Source organism: Solea senegalensis, linkage group LG16 (genome assembly GCF_019176455.1).
Source record: "Solea senegalensis isolate Sse05_10M linkage group LG16, IFAPA_SoseM_1, whole genome shotgun sequence".
Taxonomy (NCBI): Eukaryota; Metazoa; Chordata; class Actinopteri; order Pleuronectiformes; family Soleidae; genus Solea; species Solea senegalensis.
In genome coordinates this window covers 4,134,655-4,153,104 of record NC_058036.1, presented here as the reverse complement: position 1 = coordinate 4,153,104, position 18,450 = coordinate 4,134,655, and the positions used below count along the sequence as shown (strand labels likewise).

Sequence of the window (18,450 nt, the reverse complement as noted above, 5' to 3'; positions counted from 1 at the left end):
TCATTGGACATATATTCAATTTCTGCCAATAAATAAACCTCCTAAATGTTACATACTGGACCTTTAAAAGAGCAATTATGAAACGATGCCACAAATTAAACATATTTTCATTTGTTTATTTTCATAATCATAATCAGATGAAGATATAAAATGTCTTCACAAATAAGATAAAAAAATAATGTAGAGAGCACTAGCATAAAAGTCAATGAGCTAGCAACTTATTTAGCCTACTGTCTCAGTCGTTAGTCATGTTGGTAGGTCTTGCCTAAAGCCCGCTAATAATTAGTTCATCAATAAATTGTTCACATTGTAAAGGAATTTACTTAAAATAAGTACTTAATTTATTTGTCTTTTTATTGTTTTTAATTAATTATTAATTCACTGGAATAACCATACCTGGCTGAATTATGTGTACAACTTTTTAATCAGGCATTTATAGTACAATTTCCATTACTCTGATTTTCCTTTTCCAATTTGTTTTGCTGAGTCATTTAGCTTCTCTAGCATACAACCGGGCGTGTAGGTACATACAAGGTTGGCCAGGCTGTTAATGTTTCACCTAATACCTTTCCATATCTTTAATTTTTGAGCTAATAATTCAAACGTATCTGTGCCGTGACATGTGTGAGGTTATTCTTCTCGCTAACTCCCAGAATGGACGTTTTGCGGCCCTCAGGGCGGTAGACGAAAGAGGAAGTGTTTCGTAGTGACATCTCACCCTGGTTTTTTTTCTGTACTCTTTGTTTGGTTGTGCACTGTGTGTTACAACCGTTCAGTGCGTCGCATCAGCAGCAGCAGCGGCGGCGGCAGCGGCAGCAGCGGTGGCGGCGGCAGAAGAAGAAGAAGAGGCAGCAGCAGCAGCAACAGCAGCAGCAGTGAATTTATTATCGCAGCAGCCAAGGGTATTGAAGTGAAACGGAGGAAGGAGCGAGAGAAAAGGATTTACGGATCCCGACCCAGCATGGCTACCCAAACGACAGCATCATGCACTGGATCCACTCTGCTGCAGCCCATCAGCGACATTATCAACCTCCCTCTCGATCAGGTATGTTTTTTTTTGGATGGATGTATAACACTGATCCGTGACCCACCCGAGCCGGAGATGCACTTTAAACAGCACATCCACCGCTGTTAGCTAGCACATCATGTTAGTATTGGCCCATGACGACGACGACGACGATGATGATGATGATGCGCACCTCTGCGCTATCTCCGTCTGTGTACGTTGCGGATTCGCTGAAAACGAGTGCACACAATCAGTGTCGTTGTCTCGCACCCTGGCATGCTACACCACAGCTAATGGCTCTTGTCTCATCAAAGCTCAAAGCCACATCCAGAGGTGACCAAACAGTGACATCATTAGATCTGCTCTCCGCCAGTTTAATCTGGATTAACCACTTAAATTTAATTTAACGTTCACTTCATCCAGTTAGCCCCCCCAGACCTGTGTTTCTGGGCTACCATGACAAAAGCTGTATTGTTGACAAGGATGAGAATCTAGTTGCAGCATGCTTAATGGGACATTTTATATTGGTCTAGTTCCAGGTAAATGTCTGGTTATCAGGTTATAAATTCATAGCCACTGCAACTCTAGAGAAAGCCAAGCAAACCATGTGTTTATAATAGATATGAAAGATAACCAGTGTCAGTATTGGCCTGAAACTGGTCAAAACCACTAACGGAAATGACCCTATATGGGATTATTTTGTCTTATTTCGATAGTTGTAGCTTTATATATTTTTAGTAGTCTAATCGTCTGTATCAGAATGAAATCAGTATAATTTGATACTCAAGGTTGGGATATCTGTATCTATATTGGGCATGAAATAGTTTCTAGAATCCCTTATTATTAAAGGTACAGTGTGTACATTTATGGCACTTTTCCACTATACAGTATTGGCATGGCTCGACTCTACTTTTGCTTTTCCATTAGGGATATTACCTGATGTTTTTACCCAATCAGTGACTGTCAGCCACTGATTGGTCAGAGTTATGAGCACGACGTCCGACACGGATATCGAACTGAACAATGGCGAACTGTAGAGCAGGTAAAACTAATCCTTTTAATTCACTGATTCTAATGATTCAGTACACCAAAAACAGCTGCTTTGCTAGTACTAGTAATAGTAATAGTGGAAGTGTGCCTTTTATTATGGCAATGTTACAGCTATCCCACCCTTCCATTCTAAGTGTGTTGGAGAACCTGTGTAGCCTTCAGTTAGGGTCAAAACTCAAACTATGTTAAGTTTGTCCCTTGTGGGCTATTGTAAAAACATGACGGTCCAAAATGGCAGGTCCTGTAGAGCTGACCTGGCTCCTGATATAAATATATACATCGATTCAACACACTGGTACTCTTAAGTCATTTCTGTTATAAGTCACAGCCGATTGAGGTTTTACACGTAGAAATCAAAGTCAGGACAAATAAACCACGTGTTTGTCTGTAATGACAGAGCACCACAACTTCCCTGTTGTGTTTTGAAGCAGCATGAAAGGTGTTGGGTCACTAATGTATAACCACGCCCAACACGGCACACATGCACACGCAAAGTGTAATTTCACGAGTAACATGCAAAACAATAAAGACGTGCCCGAGTGAATCAGGGTGTGTTGGACAGACTTCCTCAGAGCCACACCACCGCCACAACAACAGCTGCTTCACTTTTCTGCCATCGCCTCAGCTGTTGAAAGTATGATTTGTGGAAGTAGGCTGTGGCTTGTCTGACGAAAGTGTGAAAGACCCCTTGCTAACCACATTGGTTTTCTCCAAACTACATTGTGATTGCGTTGTTTTCACACGGAAATTCCATGGAGTTACGGGTCAAATCATAACCTAGTTGCTGTTATTGTTGTTTGTTTATTATTATCTTGAATCTCTTGCTGTCTAAAATATGTCTGAATAACCTGTTCTTGTTAAGAGTCAAAGAATATCTTCATTCTTCATTCTAGCAATTATTTGTTGTTATTTTTCTTTTCTTATCCACAGCCAACTACATTTACATGCAAGCCACACACTCATGACTCAATTTATTTTCTGATCAGGCCCAAGCAAAGCCTGCTTGTGGTTGTACAAGGTTACATCATAAGAGGCAACCCTGTATCCTCTGCTGTGATGTTGAAATGATTTTGTGTTTGAGAGAATAGAACCGTTTCACATCTTGTTTCGTCGTCGCGGTCATTTCCACTGCTACCACGCCACGTGATAGCAGTTTTTATTGTGAATCAAACACAACACTAGGTCCACCCCCACCTGCATATCCACACTGGAGAGTCCCATCATGTCTGTCCTACTAAAAACATTCACACCTGTGGTAGGAGTGGTGCATGGCAAGATCTCTCTTTTGATCTAGTTTCCAAATAAGCAACAATTCCCTACTGGGACCTGAATATGCCTTGTGGTTTTTGTTTACACCATTCCCTTACATTATTAAGATTGCTACAGTTTAGTTATTATCTACATTGCTAAATCTAACCATTTGCTTGCCTCTGGGACAGCAGTCATTAATCATAACCCATTTTTTTTTTTTTTTTACAGTTTCCGCTTCTATTTTTATAGTTTCCATGCCTTTTTGCCTTAGTGACATAGCAGTGCAGTCAATGGAAGTCTAGCAATTGTGCAGGAAATGAGAAGTCACTTGCTCTGTCATGTATTTGTTTACTGGTATTGACTCGCGGTGCTGCCGTTTATGCCTCTGGCTGTCCTTTTGTTGTTTCTCTCCGTTTGAATGAATACCGGTATGTGTATGTGAAAAGGACATGTAATCGTAGCCTTTCACGGCGCACACTAGTTTGTTGTCGCAGCTACGTGTTTGTCACCCCTTGTGACAATGTGGTTTGTTCGCTTCCCGCCAAATGTGGGCCCTGCTGTGCCAGTGCTGCTATCAGCGACCACAAAAATCAATACAGCCACTCGGATACAGTATAGCCTGTGTGTATCACAGTCACCGACGCCGATTTTTATGAAGCTGTTCTACTGTGGCACCTCGGTGTGTGTCGTTAGGGTGGTAAGCCCTGGGAGAGACGGGCCTCTGCACTGGCCTGTGCCAGAGCTATAATGGGAGCTGTGAAATCTGAACTGACACTGTGCTTCTGCCTCTTTCTGCTTCCCTTTCTTTCGTTATCACACACAGCCTGTCTATTCTCTGTAATATGCTGGAACTGCTTTGAATAAGGCCTCCTGCTGCTTTTTTTTTGTGTACCCACACAAACTGTATGTAAGATGCACCCAGACTGATTCAGGGGCTCAGAAATACAGTAGGTTAAAAATGGCACTTCCTGACCCAGGGCTGTGTCCTCCTTCGATTTGGTTGTATCTAGGTGTTTTATCTGGTGACATATTAGTGTATCTTAAATGTAGAGTTGGAGATCCTGCTTCTGAGCAGGCTACATTTACTTTCCAGAGACGCTAACTTTTTTTTGATGCTTCAAATCACAAAGACATAAAGTTAATCTACCGGTCTTGGATCACTCTGCATCAGCCTTTTTCTGGGCCGTAGCTCCCCCCCCCCAAAAAAACGGCTATCGTTTGCGATCAACACCTGTTGTTGGCACCTTTTCTGCCTTAACGTTGCTGCAACTGTCTCGTTGAATGTTTAGCAAAGCCAGCAGAAGCTGTGGCGTTGTCTTCTGAGCATGCATGGTTAAGGAACGAGGAGGGGCACGTATATCGCGATCCAATTAATTAGTTTGTGTCGTTAATATTTGAAGATTGGATGGTGTTTTCACTGCCCTGTCCATTCCACAGGTGACATTAATTAATTGGTTACAATTGTGGTGTGAAGACGACTTTAAACAATACAGTAAAAAATGCTCCAGAAAATGATCTCCCAATACGCCTGATTCCAAACAACAACTTTCAGAAAGCATCTTGGCTTTATATGTTAATCTTCCTTCACATCACTGCCTGACTTATAGATATGCTAGATTTGCATTTCAGTCCATTAAACTCTAAACAAAGGCATGTCATATTTTTGCATTGACACTATTATCAAGTAGAGCTTGCAGATAAGCTAGCTTTTAAAGTATGACGAGTCTTGCAGGTAGGACGTTTGTATATCGGTATATCTTTTATTATTCAGGGTGTACCACAAGGTTTGATTTTAGGCCCAGTTTGGTTTTTCCTCTCAGAGTTTCTGTATAGTTTTAAAAGAATAGCATCACTAGTGGTACTGTAACATTTTCTGTTGACCTTGACTGAATGTTTCCTCATCTGTTCCAATAAGCAGCAGGTAGGCTCATGGTGCTGACCTTTACATATAACATAATGTACAAAGAACCTTTACGCCTTACTGATTGACTGGTTTTTGTGACTTTATAGAACTGACACAGTGTTTGTGTTTTCTGGAGTCTTTATGGTGACCCATATACATGCCCTTCAATACTGTGAATTGTTTTTGTTCCCTCCGTAAAGGTGACTTCATTTGATAATGTTTACTGAATGTTAGGTGCTTGCATCCTGTAGGTAGGAAACTACTAGCTGATATATAATGTTGTACCTCTTAATACAGAGAAATGACCATCCATCCATCCTCTACCACTTTATCCTCCCCATGAGGGTCACGGGGGGGTCACGGGTGCACTCTGGACAGGTCGCCAGTCCATCACAGCGTCACATGGAGACAAACACCCATTTTCCAGAGAAATGACAGTTTGTCACAAATTGCTATTCTGTGTTTCACGTGGTTAAAATTCTTACTTCCTTCTCATGGAAGCGGAACTACAATAATTGCAATACCGCTGATGGAGGAACATGCCGTGAACATGCTGCTGTTGTAGCTGACCAATCGTCACCGTGAGTGAACATACAATGCGGGATATCAAGCTGCGGCCCTGTATGTACCGGACCACAGTGGTGCTGCTGCTGTGGTCACAAATGGCCAGCTGTACAGGCCCAGCTGTACAATCAGTCTTCTGTTTATGTGACATATTGGATTGCAGTTTGTCACTGTCCACAGCCACGTCTTTTATCATGATAACAAGCTGTCTTTTGTTGTTGCTGCTGCATTTTTCCACCAGGCTTTTGTACTGCAGGCCTGTGAGCCCACTGCGGTGTTGACTCCTCGCTCTCCCTTTTATCTACTGACAATTTCCTGCTGGATGCTCACGTGACTCAACGTTGCTCCTAAAATATCTGGCTTGAGTCTCACCAGCTCTCATGCTCGAGTTATGAGCAGCTTTGCCTGAACAATCACACATTAGCTTCTCTCCAAGGTCTCTTGCTGCTGACTGAGTCCCTGGAGCTCCTGGCTCAGTGCTCCTGGTCTCACTTTGAAGCCCTCAGGTCTCGTCAGAGTTTCCCTATCTCCCCAATGTCTTTAATTGGCTATCGTCTGGGGAGTCCTATGCCTCCAATTGATTTCTTTCCCCCATTGGCCCTCTTTAATGGAGTGCTGCTGGCTGCTGCTTATTATTATTATGGTGCACAATCAACAACACAGGTATGTGCAATTCTTCTTGGGGAACATGGAAAGACTTTGCTGTGTTGTTGTTAACATGACTGCGTGGCTTGAGAACACAGTAATGTACAAATAGAAGTGGCCTGTCATGTGTTAACGAGGTTTGTCTACACATAGCGCAGTGTTTATTCTTTCTCTATTAGGGATTGAGATCAATTAAATATTCTTTGTTGATCTAATGATGTAACTTGATGACTATGTATGAAGTGCAAATACTGTTTATGTGCCTCGGTGTGAGTGTGTTGGATCATGTAACCCTGTATTGCCAGGGTTACATTACATGTGGTTCTACTTTCTGCAGTCTTGGTATTGCCAAGCCGTCGTATTAAAGACATCAGTCAAAAGTGAAGCGAGGCCTGCGTCATGTTCTGAAACAAAACAAACGTGAAGTCTCTATCTTTGGTTGCTCCATCCTGTGCAGTGACGGCGCATACACTGGCTGTCTTACTGTAAGCAGTGAGATCTGTGCATCTGTCACTCCTCTTCACTCTGAAGTACTCGGCGTTGCTGTGAAAGTGGAGGCCCACATGACTCGGCTTTGTAACTCATTAGTTCCGTCGATAATGGTGTGTGGTGTCATGAGGGGTATTCGTGTGTCTGTGCTAAAATAGCCTGCTCTTTGGTGCCTGAAGGACCATCGCAGAAGGAATCTTAATCTCACAATAGCTGCAAACTGCTGCACAGGCCGTATACTGTAACACAACAAGTGGTGTAAGTAGGGCCCACTTTGAGGATTTGCCTCCACGTATTTCCAATATTGACGTCATCCAAGGTTCTGGTCAGTTTCAGAACAAGAAAACTGTAGAACAAATGAAATATATGTATAGTAAACTAGAATATTGTGGACAAAAGCTGATTTGAAACCATTTGAGAGATGCTTGATGGAACAAGTCAGTGTCGATACTAATTATGAATGGTATGCATTACCTATGAATGCCTGGCACTTGTCGTAGTAGTAATTATAAACTCGTTTCAGTCTGGTTTTACCGTTGCACGCGTTCTCTTTTCTGAGGTTTTTGAAATGGCAATGAGGTATTAAAACCCTACAACACACTGTAGCTCTTCTGTCAATGAATATCCTCTCGTCCCATGTGTAAATTATAGCCATTAAATGGTGCATAACTTCACATGAGACCTCCTCCGGTGACTCTTTGGCCTTTACTTGATGTCATTAGTTACAGTATAACTGAGCAGCACTATAACACAAGCACAGAACATTTATTTAGCCAGCCAGGAAATGTCAGTTACTTAACAAGCTTATGTAACACCTGCCTTGTATTTTTATCTTAACTGGAGAAAAAAAAAGTGGTTTGTGCTTGATATTTAAGCATGATTGTAAAGTTCAGATGATTTGAGTCGGTTGTATTCTTCTGGCCTGTCGCTTGTAAATATCTTTATAGTTTGTCCGATTGTTCTCAGAACACCATTTAGGAGTTGTGTACAGTATGTACTGTCTTGCTGTATCATAGCAACCGACCGCCTCCCCATCCATGTATGAGCAACTACTACCTAGATGACCACTCGGTAGTGGTTGCTCATACGTGGATGTTTCCCCTCCTGAGTCAGTTTAACTCTTGAATATTTGACGATTCACATGGCAGGCTTGTGTTGTTAAGGATTAGGATTTCCAGAAACGCTTTGCTGTGTCGTGACTGGCGAGCATTTCCTCTTTCTTTGAAAGTCACATAAAGGCCATTGCACTTGTGTCTAAGGTCACATCTCCCATATTAGTGGTTTATAGTTTGCTGGTTGTTCTTGCCTTTGGGTTTAGACCAGTGTCCAACATTTCTGCCAAGTTTGAGTTCCATTTTTACGTCTTTTTTTTGGATTAAAGTCTGTTTTTTTTTTTTCATTTTTAAGCAAGGCCAATCACTGTTTCTTTATAGATTCCACATTGAGAAAATACAGCTGTAGTCCCATGTTCAAAACAACATGGGTGTGGTGGTTGGAGTCAGTGTTGGCAGTCTGTGTTTGAAATAAGTCATCATAAGCTAAGGTTGATTCTTCCAGTCATACATATTCTAGTTTCTATCTCAAAAATAGTTTTAATCAAATCAAATTGTGAGATCATGAGAGATTCACAGCCCCCACCATCCAGAGTTCCACTTTTTCTTTACACCGAAATAGAGCTTTGGAAGTAATCAACAGTGAATATTCAAGCCACGCCAAGCCACTGAGGTAAAGAGAAAACTGTTGTTCATTCGAGCTAAGTTGGCAGAGAAAATATATCCAAACCCCAAACTTTAAAACCCAAATTCCCACCCATTCAGATAGCTGAATATTATATAAGCTGTGGAGACCTGGAAATGCCTGTCCACCATCAGTTCCTACAGGATCTACGGAGAAGAAAAGTCCCTAATTCCAGGCGTATCCAGTGTGTTGTGTCATACTTCAGGCTGTAATCGGAGCCAAAGATGCTTCGACTTCTCAAGTGAAGGGGTCTGAATGTGCTCTGAATGCTTTCTGAATTCACTGTGTATATTTAATAATAAATTATATAGCTGGCAGTGGTTGTTTTTTGTTGTAGTTTTGGACAGAATGTGAAGCCAGAGACACTCACGTCTGCGCTCGCAGGCACACGAACAATCGTAGGAACTTCATGCCTTTTTCCCTATGAAAAATCGTTGCCAACAAGATATTGGCTCCGTCTTTTACTCTCCTTCCTTCTCTTTCTCCATTGTTCTCTTTGGTTTTACATGGACATGGCAGCAGTAGGAAGGTAACAGTGGGCATCTGAGCCAGAGTCACGCAGGACTGTGTAACTTTACTCTGCTCTGACATTACCTCATTATTGTGCTTGCCAATGGCGTACCAGAACAAATGCTAGGAGTATAGTTGATGTTTCAAACAAAAAGCAGCTCTATAATTTCACCTTGTCTGTATGTTCTCAGCTTAATCGAGCTAAGGCCATAGTCCGACTAAGACGGGCAATCGGACAACTTGTCCGACTCCAACCCGGCTAATCCTATACATGCAGGAATAATCGGACTATGAATCACATTATCCAGGTATATTAGTCCAACTAAGACTAGCTCGGGTTTAGTCGGACTAACGTGTTTACAAGACAAGAAAACGGAATTATTGACTAAAATTAGGGATGTCCCGATCCGATATTGATATCGGATATCGGTCCGATATCAGCCAAAAACACATATCGTATTATATCGGAGGGCCTCTAAAATCTCCGATATAAGCGCTCTGATAGAGTGAAAAATAAGTGATAAATAAGTAGATAAGTGAAAAAGTTCGGGACATCCCTAACTAAAATAGGACTTTTAACATGCATGTAAGCACACTGACTGACCGGCATGACCGTAGAGTCTGACCAGCACCATGCTGTAGACACTGATCATTTCCAGCTTTAACAGATCCACCCTTTTAGTCTGTAGCAATGTGATCGATCTTCAGCTGCCTCCATGTGGACTCAAAGCAATGCAGCAACCTATCAAGGAAAGATGTTTTCATTTCTGTTTGGCCTGATCTAGTTTCACAGTTGACACATACACACACACACACACACACACACACACACTTACGTCAGTTTGTCTCCCAGAACCTTGACGAATTGGGCCACATTTGCTGGCCAAGACAAAAGCAGTCATGCCGTTGCCTGTGCCTTGGTCTGGCTGCAGATAATTGTGTGTATGTGCACATGCGTCGGTGTTGCTCCCGTGCGTTTGTGTGCGGAAACATTGAAAGGCCACGCATCACTCACTGCATTCCCCTGCAGCTATGGATGTGGGCTGCATGGCAGAGGATGAAGTAGCAAGCATCATGTCCATTCTAGAAATGTCTCTGACTGAAACCTAAATGTATTTCTTCATAAAAGAGTTTTAAGATATAGGCTGTGCCTCCACTTATTTTGTTTTTTACTGATACTTCATTCTGAAGTTGTCTGTTTTTCTTGCTCCACCTCGCTGCATTAACCTTGTATCACTTTTGTGCTGGGTGTAAATTCAGTTTCACAAGGTCCGGTTCAGTTCAGTTCAGTGTCTGATTCATTTGTCGGCAAAGTTTTCCGCCACATTTCACTCGCCAGTTTGCTTGAGAATGGGATTCTTTGGGATTAGACATCTATACTGTTGTGAAAAGTGCTGACAGCTGCGCGTTTGCACAGACGTTGTCCCTCAGGACAATCTGTACACTTTTACGTCTACTATTGTCTGATACGCCAATATGCTCCGTAGCCACTTTTTACTTATAATTCAGACTGTGACATTAGTTGAGTTAAATGTCAGTCTTTTGATTCTGTGACATCAGCACAGGGACTCTGTGTGTGAGTCATTCTCAGGGATAGCTGACAGGAATGAGAATGTGCAGAAAGCACTGTAGCATTAGCTGTAAGGGAGGGAGGACTGTGTGTGTATGGGGGTAGGTGTTGACAGAATTACATGGAGGGAAAAAAGGTTTTTATGCTAATAACTGTCTGTTTTTTTTGTGTAGGCACAAACAAACACATACAGGCATTCATGCACGGACAGGAACCTTCCTGTCGCTGTGGCAAAGGTTGGGATAGGGAGGCACACATGCATGCAGCTTTGTGCGAGAGGAACTATTTTAGTCTAGTCACAGACCATGCACAGCACAGGAAGGGAAGACTTAGGAAAAGTGTGTGTGAGAGCGAGAGAGAGAAAGAGCGAGGGCTAATTGAAGTGAAAGTCAGTACTTCTGCAAGGAAAGGTGTTCTGCACCTGCAGAGAACAAGTCAGACTCAACCTTTTATTGAGATGTGTATCTGTCAATTGTTATGACCTTGCTCATGCCCTGACTTCTTTTTAGATCCATCACGGAGTTGACCTGTTTGGATTGGGTGAAAGAGAAAGAGTGTATCCTATGAATTTGGCTATTCAAGGATAAACTTATGATTCTGTCAAGGAAAAACAACTGTGAAAATAAGTCGCCAACTGTCTGTACCCTCCTTCGCTGCCACTGTAGCGTCTTCATAATGTCTTTTCGCCTGGCTGCAGGTCCTGTCCATGACACCTCTAGGACTGAGACACAAACAGGGGGGGTAAATCATGACTGCTGTTGTAAAATCTCAATTGTCTGAGACAGAAATATGAGAAATAGCGACTGTGATTTGCACCATTTTTTCCCCCAACATGTACATAGACGTACTGTATTCCAATCCGTAATCAGGAAGCTGGCTTATCTCAGTCTCCCTGTGTGTCAACTATAACTTCCTCCCTCCCTGTAAACTCCTGTCAGTCTAAAATGTAGCTCGCGTCTTAAAGCTGAGCTGAGCCCCTTCGCCGCAGCTGCTAGGAGAAATTGCATGACAGCTTATTGCCTTTGAACACTAATCGCTGGCTGGCTGGCGCCTGCTCCCAATCAAAACATCTGCATGCAGCGTCTCATTCTCTGTGTCTCCTTGGTCCCTGTGCTGCGATGGCATGTGGTTGACTTTCAAAGACGGTATCCTGTGGTACTGAGACCAGAGTAATTACATGAGGGCATGCTCTGCCTCTTTTTGTGTGGTGTTTTCTTTTTTTTGGCTTGTGTGCAAATTAGGGGTCTGTCATGATAACCGGTACGCCAGGGCAAATATCGCCATTTTGACTGGCGCTGCTCAAATGAATGAGTTCTCTGTGTGGTGAAATCCTGCACTTTTCACACACATTTTTGTTTTCTTTAATTAGACCGACATCACGTAGGATGTATCAATATATGATTGTCTTTGCAATATATTGATTATCAAAGAATCGCTGTATCACGATATTATTGGTATCGTGGACCATGTGTCGCGTATCGTATCATATCATATCGTAGCCATCTTTTCATCAGATTCTACTGTGTTGATCTCGTCCGTTTGATTTCATCTTAACTTTTTACCTTTAACCTTTTAATGTGTCTGTTTTATTTTTTCTTAACTTTGTGTGTTTGATTTATCTTCTTGTTTAATATGTAAAGTGACATCATTATTATTATTATTGTTATGAGGTACTCGCACCCCTAGTGCAAATATTATGTCAGTGGGGAGTTGACTAAAGTGAGTGGAATGAAAAGTAAGAAATCACTTTAATGCAGTTTCCTATTGGCCCGTGTTTTATTCCAAACTGGAGCATATTCCCTTTTTATTGTCTCTTGCACACGCTTGTTTAGCACACATATTCTGCCTTACCCGCTTAAACCGTACCAGAGGTGAAACCCAGGATACGGTTGGCTTCAGACAGAATCAATAATGGAGAAGGAGATTCATGTTTTATGAATAAAGAAACAACGCACCCCAGCACAGAAGCTTGCTAAATGTTTATTAAATCAACTACTCTTTCAACTCCGGTAAGAGCCTGAGGGAAACACGTTTTAGCCTCGTCTTATGACAAAGAGCGGTGCTGTGTCTGTGTTTTTGTCAGGTGCTGCAGCGTTTGCCCAGGAGTCATCAGCGGTGGGTGCATACCTCGCGGTCCTCTGCGTTCATCTGTAATGTGTCACTGACGTCAGTGTGAAATCACATTTGTGAGGGGAAATGTAGCAAGTCCACTCTTGTTGAGCAACTGCTGCTTGGGAAAATGGCCTGTTTTGATTCTGAGTTGATTTCCCAGTGGCTAGAAATCATTTCGACGACACAGATTCCTCTGCATCTAGACATGTTGGCTCCATTCATAATAAAGTGAACCTTTCTAGTTTGTAACTGTCGAAACCCTGGTGTTTGTATCGGTTTTAATGAGCTTCTGAGTTCATTATTCCTTTTTTTTTTTTTATTAATGATTTAAGTTTTTCATGAAGCCACTTTCAACTTTTTAGTTCCAATTTATGCTTTATAAATTGTAAATTGTGTACCACAGTCTCATAACTCGTATTTCATGAAAAGCTGATGGGTAGAGACTTCACAGTTCATAAATGACACAGTTCAAGCTTTTCCCACACGCCCAGCTTGTCAACTTATCACCTACAGTTCAACATTACTCAAGCCCTGAACAATGGCGTTCCTCAGTCACACCCATCCACCGTCTCCCACATGAAATTCCTGCCTTACAAACGGCATGTTGATGCATCCATGAATGTGCTGATATCACTCCCTCTTGCTGTCGGGGCTGTGGCACGGACAAGTAGTAGTTCCCTCAAGTCCAAGTCCATTTATCACTCTGCTTTTGCACAGTCAGTCGAACGCTGGTTATGTTTTAAGTGAAGTTCCAGAGGAACAATAAAGCCACTGCAGTCTTTTAACCCTCGTATGACCATCATGATATTCAGGCCGCCTGGATTTATTTTGATATCGTGGCTGCAGAAGTGTCAGAAAATGCTCAATGAGTGAGTCTGGCAGTTGACAAGTATATGGGCGCAAAGCTCTATTTCTCTGCTTTCCGGTATCCATCCATCCATCTTCTACCGCTTTATCCACCATGTGAGGGTCGCCAGTCCATAGTTTTTGAATTTTCTAGCTCGCACAAATGGTCTAGGAGTTACGGTAATGAGACGTACGCATGCCAAATGGTCACAGAAGGGTTAAACTATGTAGCTGTCATTTTAAGCGATTACAAAGACAGAATAATTCTCCGACTGTGTTACAAATATTGAATTCATAAATTGCCCACCCACAACGTGGCTCAGCTAAAATGCTGTTGCTGATTTCTATTTACATTTTTACTGCCTGTGCATAGTGACGCATACTTGATGTTTGGATTAATCGGATTTGGCATTATTCTCTTTGGATATCCAATCCAGCGTCCGATCATGAAGTATTGTATGGACTTATCTTAATTGCCATTACTGTAAGATATGTAACTTTAGACTGAAATTGACAGCTCACTGTACCACACTTTTATGCCTTATTAAATTACTGTCCATTATCCACAAGCTGCGGGAGGAAACATGAGCCAATCGCAGCGCACATTGCTACACCCTGCATATCAGTCGCCAAATAAACTGCATGTCTTTGCACTGGTGGAGGAATTCAGCGAGCAATGGCTTCATGTGCAAGACGGAAACTTAAATAAATGGCATCCAAAGCTGTGGTTTGATTTGATGTTGTTACCAGAGCATCTAAGTCTGCTCTTTGCAGTTTGCATTGCAAAGGATTCGGTCAAAGCATTTGTTAGTCATAGTTTCAGTCAGTGTCAATAAAACTTATCTTTATTGGCTAATCGCTGGGCTGAGTTGTTTGCTTTCCTTTTTTTTTTTTTTATCAATAACAAATACTGTTGTCAGATTTATGCAATTTCACTTTATGCAACTTCCGCTGAAGTAGAAGCCAGCTTTCATTTCCAGTAAATTCTCACTAAGGGAATACTACTGACTAAAAATGTTCACATATTTGTCTTTTAGTAGTTATCCCTGAGGGATTCAACGTGGCCTAAAAGGAAAAAGGCATAAGAATGTCACTGCGGTGACGGGACAACAGCTAAACCACTAAATTCTATAATTCGGTGCAAAACGATGACTGTATTTGGTCTGTGGAGATAGATCCGTAGAGATGCACTCTTAATGCCAAGTGTCAACTTATGTTCAAGGATCTGTGCACTTGTGATTGGATCGGCCGTGCTCCATGTTAGTGGCAGGTGTGTGAACAGGGCCTCTGTTTGCTTTTGGGTTAATCTCTGACAATAGCATCAGGACCAGACCACGGTCTTTTGTTCCAGGATCTCTTTGTGGATTGTGGATTATTTGTAGGTCCGCTTTATCCTCCACGCGAGGGTCACGAGGGCGCTGGTGCCAATCCCAGCTGACAGAGGTACAGTACACCCCCCCGGAGAGGTCGCCAGTCCATCACAGGGCCACGACCATCCGCACTCACGGTGAATTCGGAGTGTCCAATTTGCCTAATCCCAAAAATCTGCATGTTTTTGGACTGTGGGAGAAAATGGGAAAACACACGGGGAGAACATGCAAACTCTATGCAGAAATGCCTTTGTTCGGACCGGGGTCGTGAACCCAGGCCTTACCACTACACCAACCATTTTACATCCCAACTGGGAATCCTCCTTTGTAGTGTTCATGGCAGTAGAGGAACAAAGGAGGCCACCTCCTCGCATGTAAACATGGAAAAAACCCAATATTCGCTGCTAAAAGCTATCGGATGTTTTACAGGCTAATGCCCGAGTGATTTGTTACTACATATAGTAGCGTGCAGACGTTGTTATACCTCTGTAATACCTCTCTCCCTCTCCCGGGCATTAATCATGTCCTTTCTATAGATAATGGATGGTGCTCATGGTCTCTCTGGCCTTTCACTGCTTAGCGGCCAGATGGATCTGTTAACGTGACCTATATTTATAGGTGGGGGCCGTTGTGTCTGCAGACATGCATCACTTACCATGACATCAGAGAATGAAGATTTCCTAGAGGGAGTGCACTTTTCATTTGTCTTGGTATTAACTAACTGGAATGGCTTTTTTTCTGATAAATGATTAGTCTCGTTTCTGCTTCTGTTTTGTCCCAGGTCTGGGTTTTAATGCGCTGTGAGTCAGCCTGGGTTTTAAAAGAACACACTGGAAACCGCTCACTCCTTTTCTGTACATGTATTGGTTATGACTCGACATAGTTTAACGTAGTTTGTCTTTGTTGTTTATCTGGAGTTGTCACCGGCGTGAGTTCATGAAGCAAAGGAGTCCCTTAAGAGGCTTGGCTCGCGCTCTCCAAAACCTCGTTAGAGGAATTTGCTTCTGAATTGTGCTCTGGATTCAAAGGATGTTGTTTGTTTTTGGTGTATGATGTTTAAGGAATTTATTTTCCTATTTCTTGTTCTATATATACAATGATTATACTATAAGATAGGGATGGGACGATACCACTTTTTGTGTGTCCAATGTCGATACCGATATCAGTCACAGTCATTCTAGGCCATTTATGAACTGTGAAGCACATTTGTGCTGAGTCATTTCAAATACACAGTTCTCCAACTGTTTGTTCTCCCAAAAAAGACTAAAATGTTGTTGCTAATATTTATTTACAAGTATTTTTGGATTTTACAAACTTTCCATTCCTACTGTAAGAATAGAATATTAATATTCTGTGAGGGTTTGAATATGTAGACACACTTGGGGTGTGTTCATGGTCTTGATTAACTGACAGGATGACATTATCCAGTTAACTCTGTCCATTGTTTGATCACGATAAATGTATTTTTTAAATCATATAGTCACAGTTTTAAAAAAATCTTCAAAGAAACGTGGGGATCTAGACAATATTCATGCAGCAGTTTTCTAGGATTTAACTTGTTTTATGTGCACTTGTAACCCTAACCCCTACAGGGTGGCAGTATTTTCCATCGTGAACCAGGTCAACGTTGTGGTCCACTCGCTCTTCATTTCACATCCTGCGTTCATCTGCATTAACATCACTCTAATCCCCAACCCTTGGCCCAGTTCCTGCTGCCATGCATATAATGTATAACACTGCATTTTGTGTTTCCCTGCACAGGTGAATTTTGTGGCAGGTCAGCTGTTTGCCCTGCTCATGGCTGTGTGGTTTCGGATCTACCTCCACCCCAGTAAAACCAGTCCGTTCATCAGGCATGTGGTGGCCACTCTACTGGGCTTCTACTTGGCTCTCTTCTGCTTCGGCTGGTGAGTCACTCATCTGTTTCACCTCCAGTTATGTTTTTCCATTGTACTCTGCTCCTTACTTCCTTCCTCAAAATGTCTTCCTACAATGTCATGGTAGTGAGGTCGCCTTTCCGGCAGACTGTGGCCATGTCCTGGTTTGATACTGGTGTATTTACTACACTTAATCTCTCTGGATTGTTATTCTTATGGTTCAGTTATTGGTAAATGAAAAGGAATACTGGTGATAATTGGTTAAACTTTTAACGTGTTACCCCACAAAGCCTGTGGTATACTTCTGTGCACATGTGGTCGCAGACCCAGGGTCCTGTAGTATCCCACTTCACCAACGGGTGGCGGTACAAGTCTGGACGCAGGGAATCATTCCTACCAAAGAAGAAGAGAACGATGCTCCAGCTCCCTTGGACACGTGTGGAGTTGTCAGCTGGATATTATCGCGATACTGCAGCCTTTTTTATTATTATTATTATTTTTATGAACTGCAATGTATTTTTACAAGTTATAAATGCTTTTTAACATTGATGACTTATAATGTTGTTTGGTGCATGACAAACATACAATATATATATATTTATTTATATATTATGTATATATATATATGTGTAAAATATAAATATGTATATATATTCCTATCTAAAATGTATGTCAAAATATCATTTTAGCTGAATTATTATTACGCATCTTATTCTACAGACCGAAGAGAACATCTTTCGTTTCTCACAGGGCTGCACAAATATCACACATTAATCCTTTTAAATATGTTTTTTTGAATGAAAATGAGGATAATGAGGAAAAAAATAAAAAAGTGGAAACCGTCTAATGAAAGACTGATCAAACGTAACGCTAAACGTGTCATTAATTATGAATTTAGTTAAGCAATTCTTGGATCAACTCCAGTCTATAGGTTAATTATTAATTAACGGGTAAGCACTTACAGTCTGACATTATTATGAACAGCAAACAGCCTGTATTGTTACATGATTCTGCTTTTCATCGTACAACCTTCCTGTTTTTCCTCCTCTCATGTCTGCTGCTCCCTTCACTACCCTGCCTACTCTCACTCTTCCTCACCTGATCCGTATTCTCCTCGCTCTTGCCAAAGCAAATGGATCGATTTCGTAGTAACTGATATCCAATTAGAAAGTTATTGCTCTTTAATAGAGAACCCACTGTACCTCTGGCAGACGGCCTCTTAAAGTGCTGTGTGTGTGTGTGTGCACGCACTTGTATTTGTCGCCTCTTTAGGACCCTTTTTTTTGGGCATAAACACTGACTTTGCCAGGACCAGTTGTCCTCACAGAGACCAAAACCTGATCCTAACCTGTGTGTGTTTTTGTCAGCCAGACACCAAGCTAGCAGCTAGTGAAATGATAATCAGCCTTCAGAATTCTATTCACATTCTATTTCTCATGCCGTATTATTTTTATATGACCAATTTACAACTGCAAAACCTTGGATTTATTTGTTAATAAATAAACAAAGTCGACGTCAGC

At 41.8% G+C, this 18,450-nt stretch overlaps 1 protein-coding gene across 1 annotated transcript in view; it reads left to right on the top strand.

The window, feature by feature from the left end:
- Positions 1-812: 812 nt before the first annotated feature.
- mboat2a (membrane bound O-acyltransferase domain containing 2a) overlaps positions 813-18,450 on the top strand; it is a 32,951-nt gene continuing 15,313 nt past the window's right edge. Inside the window, exons 1-2 of the mRNA XM_044047759.1 lie at positions 813-1,045; positions 16,815-16,960. Of these exons, the coding sequence (XP_043903694.1) occupies positions 962-1,045; positions 16,815-16,960 (230 nt within the window). The 5' untranslated portion in view covers positions 813-961. The remainder of the gene's footprint in view (positions 1,046-16,814; positions 16,961-18,450) is intronic.